Genomic DNA, 23,592 nt, shown 5'->3' on the forward strand with positions numbered 1-23,592 from the left:
TTACTGGCGAGGAAACTGAGACTTCTCGCCTGTGTTGTTGCAGACCTTTGTGCCTCGTTGATAAATGGCCTGTTTTCGGAGCTTTATGGTTTGGATGGAGCTGCTTAAGATGCCCTGACTCATGCAACATGCAGGTAGTGGAATGCAGCTTTCATCCGTGCAGTTGTGCCATGGGCACCCGAAGCCCTGGGTCTGGGACCACTGCCTCTCCATCTGGTTTTTAAGGCGGGATTGTTCTTTTAGACTGGAATTTGCGATGTTCCTAGCCTATCACACAGGCTTAAATGAGCGTGTGGGACGTGGCTGGGAGGTTTTGTGTTTTTTTTTAATTCAGGTGAAATTTACATAAAATACAATTAACCATTTTAATGTGTGCAATTCAGTGGTATTTATTGCATTCATGATGTTGTGTGACCATAACCTCTATCAGACTCTAAAACATTTTTATTCCCCCAAAGGAGACCTGACCACCAAGCGGTCACTCCCCCTCTGCTTCCTCCAGCACCTGGCAGCCAAGGATCACTTTGTGTTTATGGATTTGTCTGTTTTGGAAATTTTATATCAATGGAATCATACCATATGTAACCTTTGGTGTCTATCTTCTTTCACTTGGCATGATGTTACAACTTGGCACCTTATGGCATGTATCAATACTTCATTCCTTTTTATGGCTGAATAATATTCCACTTTGTGGATACACCACATTTTGTTTATATACTCACCAGCCGATGGACATCTGGGAGGGTTTTGAGTGAAGTTGGGGAGAAGACTGGCTTGTACGCTGCACTTGCTATGACTTCCTAGCCATGTGACCATGGACAAGCTGCTAAACTGGGTTGTGCTTCACTTTCCTCATTTGTTATATGAGGGTAATAATAATGTCTAACTTTTCAAGTGGTTGAAGGATTGAATATGATAAAATACGAAAAGTTCATCGCACACAATGGCAAATAGTGGGCCCCCATAAACATTAGCTGTTCTACCGTAGGATTATGTGAGGAGAGGGCTGGGTGGGGAGGGGAGGGGTGGGCAAAGAGGAGAGAGAACACGAATTTGTGTTATAGTAGGTGTTTTAGTATGTGTTTGTTCTGTTGTAGCTGCTCAAACCTTTGTGCTTTGTTAAATAAAAAAAAGAGCCTATCTGTGTTCCCTGCTTTGTGGTTGTGTGCCCCCCCCCCCGCCCCCCTGCCCACACACACACAGAACACGGGCTTTTACGTTTAGAAGCAGTTCACTAGACAGAATGTCTGTAGTGGAATGTTACATAATTCACATTTAGATTTGAAGAGCTCATTATAAAAACCCTGACACACTTCAGGAATATTAAATTACTGCAGATTGTGTGGAGCAAAGAAACATTATTGAAGCATTTCAAAATTCTAGGCGAGCTTGAATTTAACTGATAGGGTTTCACAGCTTTTACCGGGGAAAAATGATTTGAGCTGTCACATGGTTTCTGGCCCTAGAGGACGTTAATCTCCTTAATTACAAAGAAAAAAATTTCCTAAATAATTTGGAGTTACTTCACAGCATTTGCTCAACCTCTGGCTTTTGGAAAATTAAAGGGAACGTCAGGCCTGGGCCGTGGTCCTCTCTCTCCATACTGCAGCTTCCCTGCTGAAGTTTTCATTTGAAAAGATGCTGGTTTCCTTTCGTTATTGATTCAGGGATGTATTTCAGAAATGCACAAGTGACGCTTGTGACACTTGAACACAATCACATTTTGTCGAACGAGTGATGCTGGAGATACCCGCGGAAGAGGGAGTGGGGCTGTGTTGTATTTATGGATTAGGTACCTACTGTGTGCAAGCCCAGCATGAAGGAAATGTCTCAGATTCCACTATTCCTCAATTTATCCTTAGAAAGCAGACTTAAACTGCCTTGGATTCCTCCTCTGTACAAGGAGCATAATAATATAGACTTGTGCCCACATACCGGCCATGTGACCTTGAGCAATTAACACAGTGCCTGATGTTTATGAAGTGCGTGCCAGGAGATGTGCCAGGCACTCCTCTAAGCATGTTACACCTTTGATCACACTTCATTTCCACTGCTGCCCCATGAAGTTGCTACTGCTCTCCCCATTATACAGATAGAGAAACTGAGGCAAAGAGGGGGTTGAGTCATGTCCTCAATGTCACATTGCTTGTAAGTGACTCAAACTATAAAGTTGGCCAAAAATCAGATCGTAACTTAAGAAGGAGAGATTCCATTTGACAGAGGGATCAGAACATCTTTCTGCCTGAGATGCCTCTTTGAACTGAACCTTGAGGAGTCAGTGGAATGTCAAGGCAGACTGGAAAAGAAAGATTCCATAAAAAGGTAACAGCACAAGGGAAAATTGGGGAGACGGGAATGTATGTCGCCTCCCTACTGCACTTAGGCTTCCTTTTATTAGTTTGGTGGTTAATTTCAAGGGTCCTTGCACGTGCTGGTCCTTCTGCCTGGAACAACCATTCATTCGTTTATTATACATGCATTTACTGAGTGCCCGCTGGTCCTTTCCTTGCCACCCACCTGACAGAAGCATCATTCTTCATGATCCCGCAGTGTAGGGCTTCTTCTCTGTGAAGCTTTAGCGCTCCTTCCACGCAAAGGTGAACATTGCCCCTTTGTGCCCCAGGATGCCCGGTATTTGTCTGTTTTAGCTCTGGTCACACGTGTGCAGTCCGTTACAGGACTGATGCCTCTGCTAGACTGAGCTGCTTTGAGGACAGGAATCAGGCTTTGAGCCTGTGCTCTTGGCCAGTGTGATTGAGCAGTGAATGTCTGTTGACATGAGTGAGCCAGCATTTGCACCTGGCTCATGGTAGGTTCTTAGTAGATATTTGTTGCAGTGAAATGATAAGTATTATTAAGGAAATTAATCATGCCCATATATGACTGAGTTTTGTGACTCACCTCATGGAATCTTGTCTTTTGCGGGGGAGAGGTAAGGAAGGGGATGTGGGCTAGTGCATGGTGCAGATAGATGACACACAAGTGGCAGGAAAATTCTCATTTTCTACACGTGATTTCATGGACTCCATTCTAGGAAGATCATTTTCGTTTTCCTTAGTTGTGGCCTTAGATGCTGTAGTTCAAGCTCCTCTCATCCAGGGCCAGTGTTCTTTTTAAAAAATAGACTGCTCATTGCAAACAAACCAGATGTCTCTGGATAAGGTGGGAATTTCCTTATACTTAAGCCTTATTATTAATTTTATGTGGCTTTTATATAGGCCTTTTATGAAGCCATCTTTAATTGTTGTGATTAAGAGGTTTCGGTCATTATTGTCTCTGAGCTGAACTTGGCGTTCAGGGCCAGCCTTTCCGGATGAAGCAGTTCTAGAGCTGTGGGACGAGCTAAGAACCGACAACACGGTTTGAAGATCCATTTCCAGTAGGTTTATCTTAATATTCTTTAAAAATGGATAACTAGTGAAATGTTTATTTTCAACTGAACTCTCAGATATAACCATCAGGTAAATAGTCACTGGGAAAGACTGTTGACTTGACACAGGGAATACATTCATTCAATTTAAATGAAATCGAATGAGATAATGCATGTGAAGCTGTAGCTGAGGGCATAGTATATAGTAAGTGCATAGTAAATACTGGCGGTAATTGAAGTGGTTGTATTATCATTATTATCATTACTATCTCTTCCCAGCACAGTGTCTGAACTTAATAGTACCTAGTAGTGTGCAATGCATATTTATTAAACAAAGAATGAATGAAATGTGTCTGCCTGCTTCTTTTCTTTTCTTTTTCTCCCCACATTACATGCTTGTCTGCTCTTATAGCTAGGGGAAAAGCTGACATAAAAATTGGCTCGCTGGAAAGTTTCTCAGCCCCATTTGTCACCTTACCCTTGGAGCCCAATTGTATGTCAACTCCATGCCCCCTCTGATGCCTGCCAGTGAGGGACAGACCACAGGTCACTTCCCCGTGATCTGCTTTAGCTGAGCAAGCTTCTCTCATGGATGGGTGCCCTGTTGTTGGAAAGGTCTCCATGACGCTGGTCAGGAAATTCGCCTTTGCTCTATTTTCTGGGTGGCACCTAAGAAACATGGAAAACAAAGAGTTGGGCTTTGCCCCTCTTGAAAATCCAGAGTTGAAAGATCTGTTTTGAGTTAGCTAGTTTGAGGAAGAGATTTGCAGTTAGACTTCTCACTGCGCGCGCTGGGTGAGCCCTGCCGAGGCCTTGGTGAAGTCAGACGAGCAGTTGGTACATGGAGACCAAGGTTTTCCTGTTTTTGTATGTTTGCCAGTTCATCACCCCCCCCCCCAATTTCTGTTTAACTTCTGAATGTTCTCTTCCCTTGATTTGCAGCTCTGGGAAAGAGTGAATGAAATGTGCGGCTCGGGGTGTCATTTCTGAAGGCAGGAGCCATTCTCTTGGAGAGGAGTCCTCAATGAGCCTGGCCCAGGCCCGGGATCTGTGTGAAGTGGACTAAGGATTTAGTAGGATGTCAACTGAGACAGAACTTCAAGTAGCTGTGAAAACCAGCGCCAAGAAAGACTCCAGAAAGAAAGGTAGGGCTGAATTTGTTCCTTTCTTAACGGCCACTTATCTGTACAGGAATGGGTTTTTAAAAAAATCTCTGGAATGGAATATAGTACTATCTTTGTGATTGCATGTATTTTTTTAATAGTCACCAGCATTATTTGGTGTTTTTTGTACTTGTAGTATTATATTTTAATGGCTCTCTGTTCTCTGGGTAAAATCCAAAATTCTTTTCAAAATATACAAAGCCTTTCTTGAGATGCCTTCCACCTACCCCTGTAGAAACATGACGGCCTGAGCCCGCCCCTCCCCCTGTGTCCAGCCCTGCTTCCCCTCCAGGCATTCTGTGTGTTGCTGTTCACCTTTGCACATCCCAGTAGTTCTCAAATTGCAGCAGCACCAGAATCACCGGGAGGGCTTGTTAAAACAAGATTGCTGAGTCTCATCCCCAGAGCTTCGTGTTCAGCAGGTCTGGGGTGGAGCCCAGAGTCTGCATTTGTAACCAGTTCCAGGATGATGCTCATGCTATTGCTTCAGAGACAAGACTTTGAGAACCCCTGGACCATCAAGCCAGCCTGAAGTCCTCGTGTCACTCTCCGCTTTTCTACACCGACTCTTGCTTACTGTTCTGGTTTGACCTTAGTGTGACCTCCTGAGGGGCCTTTCTTTACTCCCCAAGTTGGGCAAATTGCTTTTGTCTGTTTCGCTTCAGTAGCACTTTGTTAGTATCTCACTTTATTAAAAATGTCCTGTGTTTTTGTTTGTCGGCTATAGCATACACTCCTTCAGAGGTGGACCTCTTGTTTGTCCTTTAACTCCACACACTTAGAAAGTGCCTGGTGCAGAGGAGGCACGTAGATGTCTGGTAATGAAGATTGGCATGCATAGTGTGATAATAAAGTGATTCACTTCTCACATTTTCTGGAGGATTCAGCCCTATGGCTTGATGATCAAGTTTGTTGCTGTGTAATTAGATGTAAGCAACTTCTTGCTTTGTGTGTGTGTGTGTGTTCTCCCTGTGCTCTCAGCCCTTTCCGTCCCCTGTCTTCCCAGCTGCGTGGAGGAGGATTCATGGAGCTCCCTTTCAGGTCTGGAAGTCTGTCGGTGCGGGCTTGCATACCGAGATGCCTTCGGTGGCTTCGTATGGGCGGTGATTTGTCGGAGACATCGCTGTGCCTGCCCAGTCATGCTCTGCGATGGCATTTGTCTGACACTCTCTAGGAAGCAGGGGATGGAAATGTAATACATATGCAGCTCTTGGACAGCCAAACCCCAGGAAGGACTATAAATTTTGCTTTACATGTTTATTTGAAGCACAAATATTTTAGAAGCAGTCTATTTTATTCCCTAAAACTTAATGTAAACCTTGTGTTTTATGCATCATGGTCTAGGAATAATAAAAGGAAATCAAGTGGGTGAGAGAACAGGTCTTGGGAGAACTGCTATGTGGAAAAAAAAAAAGATTGCAGAGCCTGATATATGCTGGAATTCAAATGCTTTTTTAGTGGAAACTGACAAGTTATATTTTTGCTTCAGATTTAACCTTTCCACTAAACTTGTGCTCTTGAATGCTTAATGCATTAAAAATTGTATCTTAGTGTATATCTTTTCATTCTTAATTTTAACATGCAAAACCAGAAGCATTCTGAGCAGAGAATTCAAGATTTCAGAATATCGGCTTTGTTGAAGCTTTGGAACGGGAGCATGAAGGTGATCGTTTTAGACGTCCTCATCTTTAGGTCCTAGGAAGCTCTAAAATCAGCACAATACATATGCAAGGAGTGTGGCTAATACCCTGGAGTCTGGGCAGGAAAACCTGGGTTCAAATTCTGGCCATCCCACTTCCTAACTGTGTGACCTTAGAACGTCACTTAACCTCTCTGAGCCTGTTTCCTCTCCTGTAAAAAAGGATGTAATATTACAAACCTCAGAGCCTCACTATGAAGATTAATGGAAATAAGGAAAATAAAACACTTAGTGTAGTACTTGGCGTATAATAAAAGCTCGATAAATTCCAGCCGTGTTCCTCCTCCTCTTCTTTTTCCTCCTCCCTCCACTCCTCTCCTCACCTCTTCTCATCCCTTCCTTGCGTGTCAGCCTCTCCATTTTCCTCCTCTCCCTTCTTTTCTCTATCTCTGTTCCCATTCTCACTTCCCTCCTTCTCTTGCTTTTCTTCTTTGTCTTCATCACGTGGTTTTCTCTTACTGCGTTCTCTAGCCAAGGGGATCTTAAGAAAGTATAGAGCTGATTCGTCTCAGAGCAAGATTTTACAATTGTTTGTAATTATGCAACAATGATAAACAATCTTTATTCTCCATGTACTTGCCTAGACCAAGGCACCTTGAAAGCACACTCATACATTAAAAAGAGAGAATGAGAGAAAATCCTGGTCACAAGATTAATTTATTGTTTGTTCTTCAGTTTTGACTATGGGATAGTAAGTATTCCATCAAACAAATGTTTAACAACATTTGTGGCTAACTGGGCCAAAATAAGTAGAACTTTAAAAGGGAATAGATAGTTTATGTAGTGATGTTAAATCTTGAATGTAATAGTATTGCTCAACTCTTCTCCTAATACTTTCTCCAACTTCTCTTTGATTTTCTAAGTAGGCAATGTATAACCTTATAAGTAAGTTTCTGTCTTCCTCTCCAGTCCTTAAGAACTTATTCTTTTTCTTGTATTATTGCATTGGCTGAGTCTGTCAGTACAATATTTAGCGATAGTAGGTGTCCTTAATTTGTTCTTAAATTAATGGAAATGCTTCTAAATCACCTGTAAGTGTGATATTTAAGTTTTCACTAAAGATTCTTTGTTAGTTTACCTTCATTTATCATTTTCTAGGAAGTATTTTTTTAATCAAGAATTTGCATGTCAGATTTTATCATATGCTTTTTTAAATATCTGTTTCAATGATTATACATATTTTTCCTCTTTTCATTTATATTGTGGTGGATTTCACTGATAAATTTTCTGGTCTTTTTTTCTGAGGTAAATCCTACTTGTTCATGATGTATTGTTTTCTTTGTTATTTTCTATATGTGGATTTGATTTGTTAATGTTACTTAGGATTTTGGTATCTATATTCTTCAGTAAGATTGGTATATCACTTTCTTTCCTTAAACACTCTTTGTGTGTGGTATTAGTTAAAGTTGATAACGTCATATAATGATTTTGGTGGTAAGGAAACAATAATATTTAGGCCTCTTTCTGGAAAAATACATATTTTTCTTTTTTTAGTAATTTAATTTGACTTTTTAAAAGCTGTATATGCTTCCTACTGAAAATTAGAAAAGACAAAGTAAGATGCATAATCTCATCAATCAAAAATAGCTACTGTTAGCATTCGAAGTTCCTTCCTTCTGGACTGACTTTTCAGGATAATATGTGCCAAAGATCATGCTGTTCGTACAATTTTACAGCCTGCTTTGTTATTATATGACCTTATATCATAGTGCATTTCTTGTATTATTATGTGATATTACAGAGTAGAACACTTTTTTACCATTTAGCAAGATTTAGATGGTTCCTAGGACTGATATTTTATTTCCCAAAAAGAGAATACCTGACAACGTGGGTCGTGTATTGTGAGAAAGAGTGGCATAAAGAAAGTTAAGACGCCTTCAGAATCTCTCACAAACCCATCATGGTTCTTTAACCCAGGCTGTGGAAAGCAAGTTGGACAGTTTCAAATACAAGTCATGCAAGGGGCATGCTTTACCACAAAATGAGTTTCTAGATAGGCCATGTGTGAGACCTAACTAGGGTATGCAGATTTCCAGTAACGAAGGGATGGAGGCGGTGAGGAAGAAAGGTATTTTCTTCATTTCGTTTTTCTTGGATTGTGTCACTACGCACGCAGCTTGTCAAACGGTGCCTGTTTCTGGAGTGGAATTTGACGGAGGACAGGAGGAAGACAATCCATGGTTTCAGGTTCATTACCTGCCATCAAAGGGGGAAAATCAGTTGACACAATTCTTGTTACTTATAATCCCAGCGTTAGGACAGCCGGTAGAAGACTGTGGTGGAAGAACGGGTCCCAGGACGAGCAGCTGCGGCCATTTCTGGGGGCGGCACCTGGAGCGTTTAGTCAGTGCCGTCTGGCAGATTAGTGTAGCGGAAAGAACCAGACTTTGGAGCCAGACAGACCTGGTTTTTAATTCTAACTCTTCTCCTTATCTGCTGTGTAACCAGAGATGGGATATTTAGCCTCTTTGAGCCCTGTCTTTAAGGCTGTGTGTGTGTGTGTGTGTGTGTGTATAATACTTCTGCTTGTCATCAGAAGGGCCAGAGAGACATCATGGAGACAAGGCGGGCTCGTGGTCTGCCCCTTGGTCACTGTTGGCTTCTCTGTCCTCTTCCTTCTGAGGTCACAGTTCAACATTGTCTCCTGATTTTCTAGGAACACCTGGAAATAAACTTCTTCACTTTCCTTATATTTATATTAGAGCTATACCCAAGGGTCATAAGTTAACAAAACAGCAACAACAAAATTCTACCTTATTATTTCCTCCCAGAAAGACTTGGCTCTGAGAATCAAGGCCCTGATGGAATCCGGAAGAAGGTGGTGGTCATGTGGCAGACGCCTTGGTTTGGAATTACCTCAAACTGAGTTGGAACCTTGCCTGTGTGCCTCAGTGGCTGTGTGAAATTTAGGGAGATTTCTTAGAACATTCTGGCCAATTTTGGTTAAAGGATGGTTTCAGTAATGCATACTCAGGGTCCTGATCCCTCAGCCGGTCACTTAGCCCTGGAAAATAACCTCTGTTTAGCACTGGCTTGCCACTCAGGAGCGGATCAACTGCTATAGTACTCATTATGCCATTGGCTCCTTAGGACTCTGGGAGATTAATTACAAGTAAATCTTTTTATTAGGCCTGTAGTGCAGAGTGAATGCTGTTTGACCACTTCTGTCTGCTGCTCTCCTGCTGTAGGCCAGGCAGCTTGGAATCAGCCAAGATGCTGGATTTGGGTTCACACCTCAGGCCACCGCTCTCTGGTTGTTTAACTTCACACAAGTCGCTTCCACTTTTCGAGCTGCAGTTTCCTCCGGCACCAAATGAATGTAGAACTTATATTTGCTTGGCAAAATTTGAAATGTAGAAGCAGCATTATTTAATTAATTAGTTCTTTTTTAAAAATTATTTTATTGAGGTCATATTGGTTTATAACTGTGTAATTTCAGGTGTACCTTATTATATATCAGTTTCTGTATAGACTGCACTGTGCTCACCACCAATAGTCTCGTTTTCATCCATCACCATACATATGTGCCCCTTTGCCCCTTTTGCTCTCCCCCCAGCCCCCTGCCCTCTGGTAACCAGTAATCTGTATGATGCAGCTGTCCCACTACTGGGTATTTATCCAAAGATCATGAAATCAGCAATTCAAAGAAATTTATGCACCCTTATTTTCATCGCAGAATTAATTAGTCCTTTTGTCCACAAACATGTCTCCAGCCCTGGCCAGGAGCCCTCTTGGGTGATCAGTGTTCTGGGGAACAGAGAAACCCCTGGGCAAGAGATGCCGACACCAGTCTGTTTGTAGAGGTGAAGAACTTCCCCCTGAGGCAAGGTCCTTCTGATTTTTTTTTTTAAAGATTTCACTTTTTTCCTTTTTCTCCCCAAAGCCCCCCAGTACATAGTTGTATATTCTTCGTTGTGGGTCCTTCTAGTTGTGGCATGTGGGATGCCGCCTCAGCGTGGCTCGATGAGCAGTGCCATGTCTGCGCCCAGGATTCGAACCAACGAAACACTGGACCGCCTGCAGCAGAGCGCACGAACTTAACCACTTGGCCACAGGGCCAGCCCCGGTCCTTCTGATTTTTATAGGTCTCATCCTTCCCTGAAAAAATATGTTTTTCTCTGCTTTGCTGGTTTTATTCATTTTCAGTCTATCACAATTCATAAAATTTATGTTTTACTCCAAATTTATATTTATTAGTTAAAATATTACGTATTTGTTATAGTAAATAAAATTCTTATTAAAAGTCTTTTCCCTGCTTTCCTGGTCAAAAGCAAGTGAATTTTCATCTTCGTAAACATGAGTAACACAATACTCTGAAGTCTGTATGCGTTGAAACGTGAGTAGGTTCTCTAGAAGTTGAAGTACAGAAAAAGTTTAAGGAATTAGCATTTGGGGGCTGGCCAGAGCCTCTCTCCCATGCATGAGACCTCAAGAGGAGAATGACCTGCTTACCGTCACTCAGTTGGTCAGTGGCCGAGCCAAGACTGGAACCCAGGAATGACTGGCTGGTGTTGCTTCAGTTCGGTAGATTCCAAATAACTTATCTTCTTAGGATTAACCTCTTGGCATGTTTGCTCTCTCTTCTTTTCAATGAAGACTCCTGGAAGAAGTAGATAAACTTAAGTTTGGGTCACGGCTCAGCACATTTTCTGCTCGTGAATCTCAGGCTAGCTTTCTGAGCCTCAGCTTCTCATCTATAAAATGGAGGTAATAATATCTATCTCAGAGTATTGCAATGAAGATTACAAGAGTCAAAAATATGAAATGCCTAACACAGTTCTCTGTACATAGACTCCAGATAAGGAAACTTTCCCTTTTCCTTCTGCCCCCCAACTTGTTTACCAGCCCTGAGAGGCAGCCCTTTTCTTACTGCTGTAGGATATAAAGAGAGGCAGAAGGTACTCTTTTCTCCAGAGGTATATTGGGTAATCAGCTAGTGAACAAAAGGGACTGCTCCATCTTCAAAGGATGCTTGTTCAGAATAAGTGGCAAGGTGAACAGGAAACAAAGGAAAATGGACCATGTTGTCAAGCTACAAACATTTATTAATAGCTGTCATTTATTGTGTGCTTCCTGCATGCTAGCCATTTTACATAAATGATCCCTAATGAGCCCAAATCTTACATCACCCCATTTAACACATAAGAAAATAATGTTCAGAGAGATCCGGAGACTTGCCCCCAGTCACATGGTTTGTCTACATGAGCTGGAAAGCACAAGGTCTGCCCAACATTAAAGTCTGTGCCATCTTCCAGGAGTGCATTCTATGGGTCTACTCTGTGGCTTGATAATGGAGGTTGGGGAATGTGAAAAAATTACAGGGCTACACTCTTTTTTGGGGAGGCGGGGGCACGGAAACAGATTAGCCACATTGTGTGCATTTATGGCGCCGTTCTGTCTTGGCAGGGTTTTAGATCTTGGTGAGCTAATTGCTCTCTACTGACTGTGTGATTTGCAGGCTTTGTAAATTCAAAATCAAGAACTTAATTACTAGATGGCATAAATTTCTCTGAGGCTGATCCGTAAAGCTCTTGGGCTGAAGGGTTTGGAAGGGTGGAGGGAATACTGTTTTGGGTCAAGAAGTCCAGTTCTTTATGGTGAGACTGACTGTCGAATCATATGGTGTGTGGTGGGGAGAGAATTCTGTATTATCTCGGAGCACATGATCTTGAATTTATTACAAGGCACCTCACTCACGGTGGTCATTCCCTGAAGACAAACTGTTCCAGGTTTCGTTGGTGACAGTCCAGGGCCTCATTCTAACTGGTTCCCTTACAAGAAGTCAGGTTTTCTTCAAACCCTCCTTCACACCTCCTTTCCTCTTGAACTTATTTTATAACCCCGGCAGCATACCACAGAAGAAAACACACCAAGCAAGCCCTCCGAGATGTGGTCCCTGTCTCCTTTGCTGTCACTTTGCCTCCTGATAGCCTGAGCCCCACTCATCATCAGGTCCCAGGATGCACCTCTGTGACTTCTGTGCATACTTCCCTCTCTATCTGGATCAGCTTCTTCACCCTGTTCACTTGCCCAACTCCTGGTCATCCTTCAAAACTCAGCAACCGTTTGATTGGGCCATCGTCCTTGACATCTTGAGCTTCCTAATGCCCTCAATTAATCACTGATTATCAGCCTCTGTGACCTCCCAAATATCTCTCAAAGCCGCCATTCCTTGTCTCTTTCCTTGCTGCCCTTCTGCTGAAGATAGTTCAGGCCATCTTCATCAGTCATCTGATTCATTCTAGCACCCTCCTAAGTGGTCTTCAAGTTTTCAGTACTATCCGTTTCCAAGCTATTCTTGACATTGCTCACTACTGTGAAGATCTGATCAGGTCCCATCTCTGCCTCAAACTCATTAGCGAATGACTCCTACTGCCCTCAGGATAAAGTCTACACTGCTTATCATGGCTTCCAAGAGGCCCTGTCTGCTCTGACCTCTCTTTATCTTTCCAGTTACATCACTCACCACTCTCCATACCAGTACTCCACTCTGTAGCTCAGTTGAATTCATTTCAGTTCCCTGATCCTACCATATTATTTTTCACTTTTGGGGTTTTGCGAATGCTTTTTCTTTTCCCAGGAATAGGTTTTTCTTTATTCTTTTCGAAGCTCACTCCGCTTAGCTTAATTTCAAGTTAGATTTTGCTTTCCCCGGAAATGCATTTTAACCCACCCACATGACCCCCACTTGCGTGTCGTGACCGTCCTGTGTGCTCTCAAAGCCTCTCATTTTGCCATCATACTCCCTTATTTTAATTATCCTTTTGTTCCTCTTTATCATTCTCTAGGCTGGGAGTTCTGTGCAAGCAGGGACTATGTCTGGCTTTAACTACTTCACTTCTACCACTGAGCATAACGTTGAAAGATGTTGGTATGCAGCAAAATTCGTTGAATGAATAAGGGAGTGAATGAATGAACTTATGACTAAGAAAGCCTCACCTGACTGGATTTATGAGGCATCCCATTGCGCGCTGTACCTTAGATGATTCAAATCATCACATTGTTCCTGTAATTTTTTGCTCATTTCTCTGTCTCTACTATTAGCTACAAGCTCCTAGGACAGCACTCAGAATTTAGTAGGTACACAGTAAATATTTGTTGAATTAATTATCATAAAGTGTGGGGGAGAATGATTTACAAGGGGAAAGCATTAAAAACACAGACATCTCCCTAAATGCTGGCACTTGAAATTCTTATTATGTGGCGTTGAAAATTCCTACCGTTCTGTGAACTACTTCTCCTTTTGTGATGTGTGTCCAATCATGTCTGGTGCTGTAATTTAGCATGATGTGGGCCATATTGGTAGTAAGAGCTATAAGATTTGCCATATTAGTTCATCCCACTGCTTCATTAAGCTCAGTGCGCTGCCTCTGGCAGTGACTGGGCCTGAATTTTGATGTTTGGAAGAACAAAGCCCTTCACATTGGCCCTCCAAGTGCTGCGAGTCAGAGAGGGGTATGCTCCTTCCTGAGCTGGAGAGTCTTCATCTTTGCAGATAATCAGTGAGTGGCCCCGAGCCTGAGGTTTCATTAGCTGTGTGGGTTTGCTGAGCCGATGATGTTCTCAGGTGTGCTGGGATTTCAGCAACCCGCTCCTATTTCCAGCAACCCGCAGCACAGCTTCTAGGCTGGTCAGAGTACATGTGTTGCAAGACGGAGCGTTTCTGCATAGTCCATCAAGAGAGCACAGGCAGACTAAAGGCAGAGGAGAGGGTAGAGTGAAGGCAAAGGAGGAACTAATGCCTGTTGTTCATGTTGTCTCAGTTAAGCCTGAAAAACAGCCTTTAGATAAGTATTCCTGTTTTATATGGGAGGCAACTGAGGCTCAGAAAGGTGAACAGCTTGCTTGTAAGTAGAGGGACCCATTTGCACCTAGAGCTCTCTGACCCCAGAGCCTGTCCACTTGCTTAACACTGGACTAAGAAGCTCCCTACTGAATGGTGCATCCTCCTACCAAATACCAAATAATGCTTACACTGAAAGACATCTACCTACAGATTCCAGTGGTACCGCCGTTAGGTTGAGATGACCTCAGCAAGAGAAAGGATTGATGGCAGAATATGTGGTGGAGTTAGAAAGGCAGAGGAAACCCTAACCTGTCACCCCCCTGGTGTGAGAGGTTGCTGCGCATCCAGGTTCCATGTGATTGAGAAGGAAACGCTGCCCTTTCTAAAGAGGATGCCAGTTATTCTATATTTTCCAGATATAGAAAGGAAAAGACTAGGTGAACTTGAAGGATTTTGACTGTGCCTAAATTGAAATGCATTTCCAGATCTTAGCTTGGAACAAGCACTCCAATTTTACAAATGCCCCTAATCTATGAATGTTATCATGAGCCCACTTCACCTCCCAGTGGGCATCCCCACATCAGAAATAATAATGAGGATGCTGGTGATGAAGGTAGCTACTGTCTGTCAACAATTATAAAATATCAAGTGATGTCTTCAAACCTTTACATGGGTTTTCTCACTCAGAACAACCCTTTGAGGTAGCTCCTCTTTTAAAGTCTCGAGTTTAGAGATGAGGAAATAGAAACTGGAGAGGTGACACAAAGTCAATGCCATTGACCTTGGAACCTATCCTCTGAACAACCCTGCAGTTCTCTCTTACTCATTCGTTCAGCAAATGTGTACGTGCCTTCTGTGCACCTGGCACATTCTGAACACATCAACCTGCTTGGCCCTCCCTGAACACGCATGAGTTTCCTTCAGCTTTCCTCTCAACTTGGATAAAAAATAACTCTATCTCTTATCTGACTGTCAAGGCCCACCTGATCCTCTGAAACCCAGCTCTGATGGTATGTCCATGAAACTTAGCGTTCCTGTCCTCCCAAGGAATAAAGCCTTCCTTCCTCCGTGATTCTCAGCATATATTTTTTCAAATTTTTAGTCCAGATAAAGCTCTTATTTCATTATTCCATCAGTTAGAATCACATTTATATACTCTCTTCCCTGCTAGATTGTGTCTTAAGTAGAGAGTTGACGGCAGGGATCGTGTCTTGTGCATCATTATATCCCCTCAAAGCTGGGAAGAGGAGAATTTTATTGAAGAGTTCCCAGTAGGGAAGATGGGAAATGACATTAATTACCTGGCTCCTAAAAGCAGGCAGAGAATACAATGACTTAAAATTTTCATGAGGGATTTACGAGGTTGGTAATACTCCTATTTTGCAGATGAGGAAACGTACTCAGATAAGTTCAAAATGTGTTCAAGATTGCTCATCAGGTAAACGGAAAAACAGGAATTTTAAACTCAGGTTTAAATGATCTAAAGTATGGGATCTTTCCACTACACCATGCTGTTTTCCAGCAGTGGTTATCAAATAAAACTTCAGTGAAAGCTCAGTTCCGAGGGGTCTGGTTCCTGTTTTAAAGTGGCAGCAAAATATGCAATTTACTTTGATAAAGAATTTATATATCATCATTGTAGATTCACTTCCTCAGATTGGGGTCTGTCGTCACCTGAGTCTGCCAACCTCCTCTGGCTGGCGCTACTGCTGTGGGGAGAAGTTGTAATCCAGTTGTTAAACCAGAGGCAAGAAGAGCCATGCAGGAACTCACATTGGAAGAAGCCCAGCGGGTGATGAATAGCAGACCTGAATCTTATCATGTCTTTCAGGATGATGTACGGGACCGTTGGAAACTGCCTTTGACAAATGTGCATGAGAAGGGGAATTATCTCCAACAATGAAAAATGTTCTTATTATGTGATCCTAAAAAGGATCAGGACCCCTCTCATTCGGAAAATGATCATCCGCGTATCCCTTATTAACAGCGATATGGAAGCGTGTGCTAAAGACATTGGACGTCATATTGAGGCTGTGATGGATAGCCAGGAGTACTGGAATCAGGTTCGACTTAGGCATGGTAGCTCGATGCTTGATAGCAGGTGGCAAATGTGCAACTCTCAAAGGTCGCTTTTAGCCCTTGCTTCATGAGGCTCTGCAAAACTTGTTCCTGTGTCTTAGCCAAGTTCCCGCTGGCTTTTGGTCAGGCTGAGGCTATGATTAAATAATAGAAGGTGTGTGATATAAGTTTGTAGGAAATAAAATCATTGCTATAAGGAGAAGAAGACTAGTGCATGAGGGATTTTAAATATTTGATCTCATGTTTCACATATATATGTGGAAACGTAGAATCACAGAGATTCAGTAGCCTGAACAATGCTAGAAAGTGGCAGAATGAGGATTTGAACCTCAACAGCCTGATTTTAAAGGCTCTGTGCTTTGTAGACTATAGTAGCTTTAATAAATAACCTCTTGGTTGGAGTTCAAAATAGTGGAAATAGCAACGACTGACTAGCCTGCGCAAAGGTGCCTACTGCAGCTTTTAACACAGTAGATGTTCAAGAAATGTTCAAGAAGGTGTTCAAGAATAGTCAAATTAAGAATTGTCAACACAAATTAATTTTGTTAAGGGCTGTGTACTGATTATAGGGTTCTTTGAGTTCCTCCCTCTCTTCCCTCCTTCCCTTTTTCCTTCCTTCTTTCCTTTATTCCATTTTTGAGCATTTTCTTTTTCTTTTTTTTTGAGGAAGAGTAGCCCTGAGCTAACAGCTGCTGCCAATCCTCCTCTTTTGGCTGAGGAAGACTGGCCCTGAGCTAACATCCGTGCCCACCTTCCTCTACTTTATATGTGGGACGCCTACCACAGCATGGCTTGACAAGCAGTGGCATGTCCGCACCCGGGATCCAAACTGGCGAGCCCCGGGCTGCCAAAGCGGTACGTGCGCACTTAACCGCTGCGCCAACCGGCCGGCACCTTGAGAATTTTCTAAAACCAGGCAGAGTGTGGCCACAGAAGAAGATTGCGGACAAGTCCTGAGCTTAAGGAATTTAAGATCTAATACGAAAGATGGCAGAAAGCAGTTATAGTTCATTGCAGTGAGTTGAAATCCCATAGCAGAGAGAACCAGCTATCAAGGACTTCCCAGAGGTTGTGAGATTTAAATAAAGATTCTTGGAGTTCAGATTTATATTTTTTTGGTTCAATAGATACTTTGTGAAATATCTTCTATTATTCTAGACGTTATCTACTTATTAGATTTAAATCCCTAGTTGTAAAAAGTAAATCCTACTCTGTCCTCCAGTGAAAAGACCAGTAGATTGGAAATCTTGCTGAGCAGCCGCTTGCTCCCCCCTCTTCTAAAGTAAAAGCTCCTTCGAGTTACACACATATTCTGTCCATTTCCCATGATGCATAGGCCCAGGCACATAGTATATGCTCATTAAGCATATGTTGAACAATAGAATGGCTTATATTAGACAGGTAATTCTTTGGCCTTTGGCCTACATTTTCCTAGAATCAGTAATTTACATTCCATTAGTTTTCCTTTGATGTTTTAAAATAATGATTACTGTGGCTTCTCCTCCTGCTCTCAGCGTTATAGATTGCAAATAGATTTTGTGTAATTTTCCAATGCTGGTCGATTTTAATGGCAGCTTGGAGTACTATGGAGAGGATTCTCAAGTCATACCCTGGCTCTGAGTGACAACAGTTAACACACAGGTGTATTTTCTTTCAATCTTCTTAGCCCTGCACGTAAGTATGTGCACAGCAGCATGCAGACACATGCATTCCAGTTTGATCCTGCTGTGTATTTAATTCCTCATTACTTTTTCACTAAACCTTCCAATTTAAGCTATTCCCCTGTCATTATAACCTCCTGGCAATTATCATTTTAAAAAATGGTAAGTGATCTCCTTTCTTTAGCTTTTACTCATCAAACCTCGCTCCCCACACTTCTGCATTGTTGCCATTTTCCAATAGTCCCTTCCCAAATTTGCCAAGTCTTGCTGAAGCTGTGGCATACAGAACTGCTTTCAGTAGTCGATGATTTATTTCTGTTTTCATCCTTGAACCGATGCAGTGTTTATCTTCTGTATTTTGTGGCTAAGGGAGGATGCTAACGTTTCCCGCAGAGAGAAGGAACAGAGACTCTGGGGTGGGCCTCCGTTGCAGGTTTGTTGCCATGGGGCCACCGCTGTAGGAGAGCCTTGGGACTAAGGTTTGCCAGCGGAGGCTTCTGGGCTCTGGGGCTCTTTGCAGTTCAAATCTTTTCACCTCAGCTTATCAACTTTCATGTGTCGTCCTGGTGACTTGATTCTTTGGCTCATCTGTTTTAATGTGATGAAATGTAAAAATCGAGGCCGGTTTTGTCCCCTCACAATGACTTTAGGGGTTTTCAGCTGATAACCTATCCTTAGTCTGTTAAGGATTCGAATTTTAAACAGCTAAAAATACATTTTCCTGGTATCTCTCATCAAGTGATTAGTGCAACTATTTAGTTCTGCTCGTCTCTCCTATTCTTGGTAGATTTATTCTCTCTTCTTAGAATTCTGCTGCTGCCCTCTCTGTCTGGAGATGTCATTTAAACATTGCTTATTAGGATTCCATTATTTGTCTCTCATATACAGTCAGCTAAATCAAAAAGTCAGACAGTGTTTTTAAATTGCAAATTTAAATGACAATTTATAGACCAGGTCTACTGGAAATTTTCTGTCCTTGGCATCCATTATTGCTTGTGTGTATATAGTTTTATGCTCTCTCTCTTTCTCTCTCCCTTTATCTTCTTGAGAGCACAGCACACATATCCATCAGAAGGATCGGAACTGCCTGCAATCAAACAAAAAATGCAATAAAGATCTTGAAAGGAAGTGAAGACAAACACCCTATCCTAGACCTTACTTAAATATTAGTTGACTTCCTCCTTCTCCTCCCCTGCCTCTTAAGGAGGAACCTTGCATTAGTCACTTTTTCTAAAAGTGTTGAAGCCCATGGTTTAGAGTCAGATAAAATATTCACTGAAGCCTGAAATATGCCAGATATGGTCATCTCAGTTAATCTGCATGACAAACCAATGATAATGACAGGATTGTTAGTAATAGTTTGATAGCTAACATTTATTGAGCGCTTACTGTGTACGAGGCACTGTCCTCTGTGTTTTATGTGTCATAATTCATGTATGATAATAGTATGTTGATTTCTAAAAAAAGGAAACTAAAATTCCCGGGAGGCGACTTGCTCAGGTCCCAAAGCTGGGTTAGTGCTGGAACTCCAGCTTCCAACTTAGAACTCTGTTCACCACACTAGGTTCATTTTTATTTTTAGTAAGAAAACTTGGGGCCTATTGAGTATCTCTATTTTATAAGAATGACAGATTGAGAAGTCATCTCACTATGCCTTGCTGAGTTTTAATTTTTAGAAGATTTGGTTAGAAGGGGTAGCTTTAAACCTTGAAATATCTTCTTTCATCGGTCCATTTTCTCTGGGATCAGAGTAGATTGGCAAAGCATTATGATCTTCCATTTCAAAGCTGAAGGATTATCCATCTTGATGGGTGAAATCATCTCTAAAATCCCTCTGAAGCCAGCTGCTGAGGTTGGTACATTTCAGAAGACGCCTGTGGTACCCAGGAACTTCAGTGATGAAAACTAATAGAGTAAAATTTGCGTGTGGAGGGCCCACCATCTTGTCAGATGTTTCTATTTATAACAGGAGCCTGAAGGTCTTTCTTTCAGCCTCGTCTCACCAGGTTGCAGTGTCAGACGCAGCTGGGGCGGTCAAGGGCTAGTGGGACTTCAGTCAGACATAGGAAGTGAGGACATGGGGAGGTGAAAAGACTTCCTTGTGCCTGGGAGAAAAAATGGCAAGGGAGCCATCAGACCACAATGCAGGTTTGACCCTGAGTGAAAGAATGAGGGAAGGAAGGAGGAAAGGGTGGGCTGAAGCATCTTCAGCAAGCCCATTGTGGAGTCCGTGAGCCCAAGTCATCAGAGGAGTCCCATGTCTCCTGGGAATGGGCCTGGCAGCGCATCCCTGCCCGCTCCATCATGGCTGGGAGCAGCCTGTGGGAAGCGTGGTCTTGGTGCAGGGGGAGTGCTGAGTGCAGCAGCTGGGGCTCTTGGTCAGTTTCTTTCTGCAGTTGGAGGTCTATCTGCAAGATGCATTCTCATGGCCCCCACAATGCACCAGACTGATACTCAGAGTACCTGAATACTCTAAGTTGCCAGGGGACGTCCCCTCTAACTTCTTCACATCGCTACCATTTGGTGCAAACCAGCGGTTCAGATTCCTCTCCCCATGCCACCCTACACACCTCAGGCAAAGGTGGGCAAATGTGGGTTAAAAGGTGATGCTAATTGAGATTGGGGTCCTAAATTCTTTGGCAAGTTAGTCTAGCAATGCTCAGAACATTTTGCCTTTCCACAGCCTGCAACGGCTGAAAAGAAGGGACCAAAAGAAGCTACTGGGTTGACAGCTCAAAAGGGAAGCCCTCTTGGTACCTAGTGTTCCTCCCACACAAACAAAAGGAGAATGCCCATTCCATCATACACACCCCGCCCCACGCCAGGAAGGCCAGAGTGTCAATTTTGTGAACATCTTTCCAATGGCCAGCGTGCATAGGGCCCTATTTAAGTCCACTCCGTGAACCCCCACAGCCAGGGAGGCACGTGTTCTTTAGAATACAGCCTCTTGATTGTGTTACTGTCTTCAGATTACCAATTGATCAGTCACAGCTCTGCCATTTATTGAGTTATGCGACCTTGGGCAACTTCTAAAGACTTTAAGCCTCCATTTTCTTACGTGTAAAATGAGAGCGATAGGACCGTCTCTCAGGGAGATAGTTCAGACCAAATGAAATCACATTTGTAAATGCCTCGGCACAGCGTTTGGCACATACGAGTGTATATGTATATGTGAGTGAATATGTATGAGAGAGAGAAGGGGAGAGACGTGGCGATGTGCTGGTTTGCTGCTCTTGTGACTGAGAAAACCGAAGCCCATGTATCGTGGCTGATTCTTGAGACCGTGAGGTTTGTGAGGGGGATGTGGTGGCCTGTGTGTATGCATCCATCGCTGCCTGGCTCTGTGCTGGAGGTGCTGGCAGTGGGCAGGCGCCAGCTGCACCTTTCCTGCTTTCCGGGAGGTGATGACTCAGCACTCCAGTGTTCCTCGTTGGGCCTCAAGCATACCATGCTCTGTTATGGCTGCCTGCTCAGCCTTTACCTTGGCCTTCCTCCAGCATCATTTGTTGTTTGGAACAGAACCCACTCTTAAAGGAAGCAGTCTGGAAGGGTGAGCATCTTGACGGCCTCGAGCGTAGCGCTGGAAAGCCAGACACTGATGTTTCCTCCTGTTGTCTCCCCAGAGCTAGCTTCCTGCTTCTCCCTCTCCACAGCCAGGCTGGCTGTGGTCACTGTGCTCATGGCCAGCTCTACTGGCTGGTCCATTCAAATTCCAACTAAGACTGAGTCACAGGGCCCCAATTCCGGATTTTGGGTAGAGAAAATCTGTAAAGCTCAGCCTAGCTCCGACAGTGTCACCCCTGGTCTATTCAGGAGTTAGGGAAATATAATGTGACAGTAGGTGTTACAACCCACCCTGTGGGTGATGGGAGGGGCCCAGTATACAAAGTGGTGAGGCAGGGACTGAAGAGTCACAACTACTGAAAAGATCCAGCTTAGACGTCACGTCTTCCGGGAAGCCTTCCTGGAACCAGCCCTTGGCTCCTTGGACTTGGGGTCCTGGCCTGTCACGGTAGCTCTCAAGGATGTGCTGCACTCTCTTCACCCCCACGTCTGTCTTCCCACCGGATCCCGCCTCCTGAGGGCAGGGACAGGACTCATTTCCTTTTTGCAAACAACTCCTGTGCCCCAGTGCCTGCCACACAGGAGGTGCCCCGTCAGTGTTTACAGAATTGAGTATCACTGGGGAAACAAATAATTGCATTGCAGAGTGAGAAGTACTTCCCAGTGACAACACACAACAGTCACTTTGCCAGAAAATGTTGCCCACCCCCCCCGCCCCCCGCCCAAGGTGCAGTAAACAGCCGTGAGGACAGAAGCAGAGCTGGGACGGCCGCTTTCATGTACAGTCATGTCCTGTGTCTTTGATCCCAAACTCCTTTAGGTTTTGGATCTTAAAGAGCCTACCGCAGCTACCCACTTAATAGCCATCCGGCACCCCACGCATTAATGCCAATTAGCCTGGAAGGATGAAAACTTTGGGGACGTAATGAGCTGAGCTGGCCCCTGTTCAGTCAGCACTTGGCCCGCGTCTCTTGAGCTGCTTAAACCCACTGGATGGCATCAGGTTTCACCTTTCTGAGGAAGGGCTTACCAAGGCCTTTTTGCTTTAGTTTTTTTCCATCTTTCGGTTTATTTTAGGTGACTGACCTGAAGATTTCGGAGTGAAAGTCTTCAGAAGCCCGGGCTCATGGGAGACCTGCAGCCCCACACCCACCCCAGAGCCTGCCCCTCACAGCCCGACTGAGACTAAGACAGCGTGTTAGTTGTGAGGTCAGCACAGGTGTCACTGCAACCAGCCTTCCCACGTGCCACAGGGCCCAGCGTGGTGTCTGGCAGTAAGGTGTTCAATGATTATTGGTGGAGGGACCGTCACCAGCACACTGCAGTGTCACAGATGTGAGTGTCCGCTCCACCAGGACACTGCTGTGCCCATTGCAGTGTGACTTGCACCTCCACCCATGCCGGGCACATAGTAGGTGCCCAATAAATATCTGTTGAGTGAATGAATGAACAAATGATGAAGAGTAATTAAGAGCTCTAGCGGGAGGAACACCTGGAGGTGGAACTTGCTTCTGCCACTTCTCAACGCGGTGAACACAGGCGGTTTACTCCCTCTCTCTCAGCTTCTACCCACGTCTCAGTGTCTTCATTTATAAATGGAAATACTTCTGTCTGCTGCACAGGGATCTTATTAGGAATAATGCGATTTGGTGTACAGAGCAATGTGCCTGGCCTGGGCTCAGGGCTCAGTGCCTGGTGGATGAAGCCGTCACTGTTAGTAGAAGAGCCCAGCAGGCTCAGACAGCGGCGCCGCATCTCAGGGCGGCATGAGGAAGACTGGGCAGTTTAGAGAGGGGCTCGTCTGTAGCTCTGAGATGTGGCAGCAGTTTTCCTGGGCAGATGCACGGTGGTCTGGCCTGCCTTTGCTGGTCACCCTGAAAGAATTCGGGCTTTTCAAAGGGATCCTAGGCTACATTATCAGACTTTCACCCAGCAAGCTGTTCTTTTCAGCAGACTGACTTTTATAATTCTCATGACCAAACACCAACTCTCCTTTACTGAAAAACCCTTAATCCTTTGATCTTGTCTCAGTCACAAGAAATGATTGTCGGCTCCCTCTTGCCATACATGATTTAAAGAGGATTACCAAGCAGCAAGCTCAGTCCATCTCTAACCTTCCTCAGCCCGACCAGCCAGTCACTTTCTAAGGTGAAACCCTCCTAGTCTCCTGGTCCCTGGAAAATAGCCTCAGAAAGAACGAGCTAAGCAGGGTAGCTGGGCGGAGGCAAGGAGCATCTCAGGACGAGAGGTTGGAGGGGATATTCTGGAGG

At 43.8% G+C, this 23,592-nt stretch overlaps 1 protein-coding gene across 29 annotated transcripts in view; it reads left to right on the plus strand.

The window, feature by feature from the left end:
- DAB1 (DAB adaptor protein 1) overlaps nucleotides 1-23,592 on the plus strand; it is a 1,091,055-nt gene that overhangs the window by 818,985 nt on the left and 248,478 nt on the right. For all 29 annotated transcript variants that reach the window (XM_070609446.1, XM_070609447.1, XM_070609439.1 and 26 more), the window contains one exon: nucleotides 4,313-4,515. In XM_070609446.1, the coding sequence (XP_070465547.1) occupies nucleotides 4,449-4,515 (67 nt within the window). In that variant the 5' untranslated portion in view covers nucleotides 4,313-4,448. The remainder of the gene's footprint in view (nucleotides 1-4,312; nucleotides 4,516-23,592) is intronic.

This window comes from Equus przewalskii, chromosome 2 (genome assembly GCF_037783145.1).
Source record: "Equus przewalskii isolate Varuska chromosome 2, EquPr2, whole genome shotgun sequence".
NCBI classification, from domain to species: domain Eukaryota; kingdom Metazoa; phylum Chordata; class Mammalia; order Perissodactyla; family Equidae; genus Equus; species Equus przewalskii.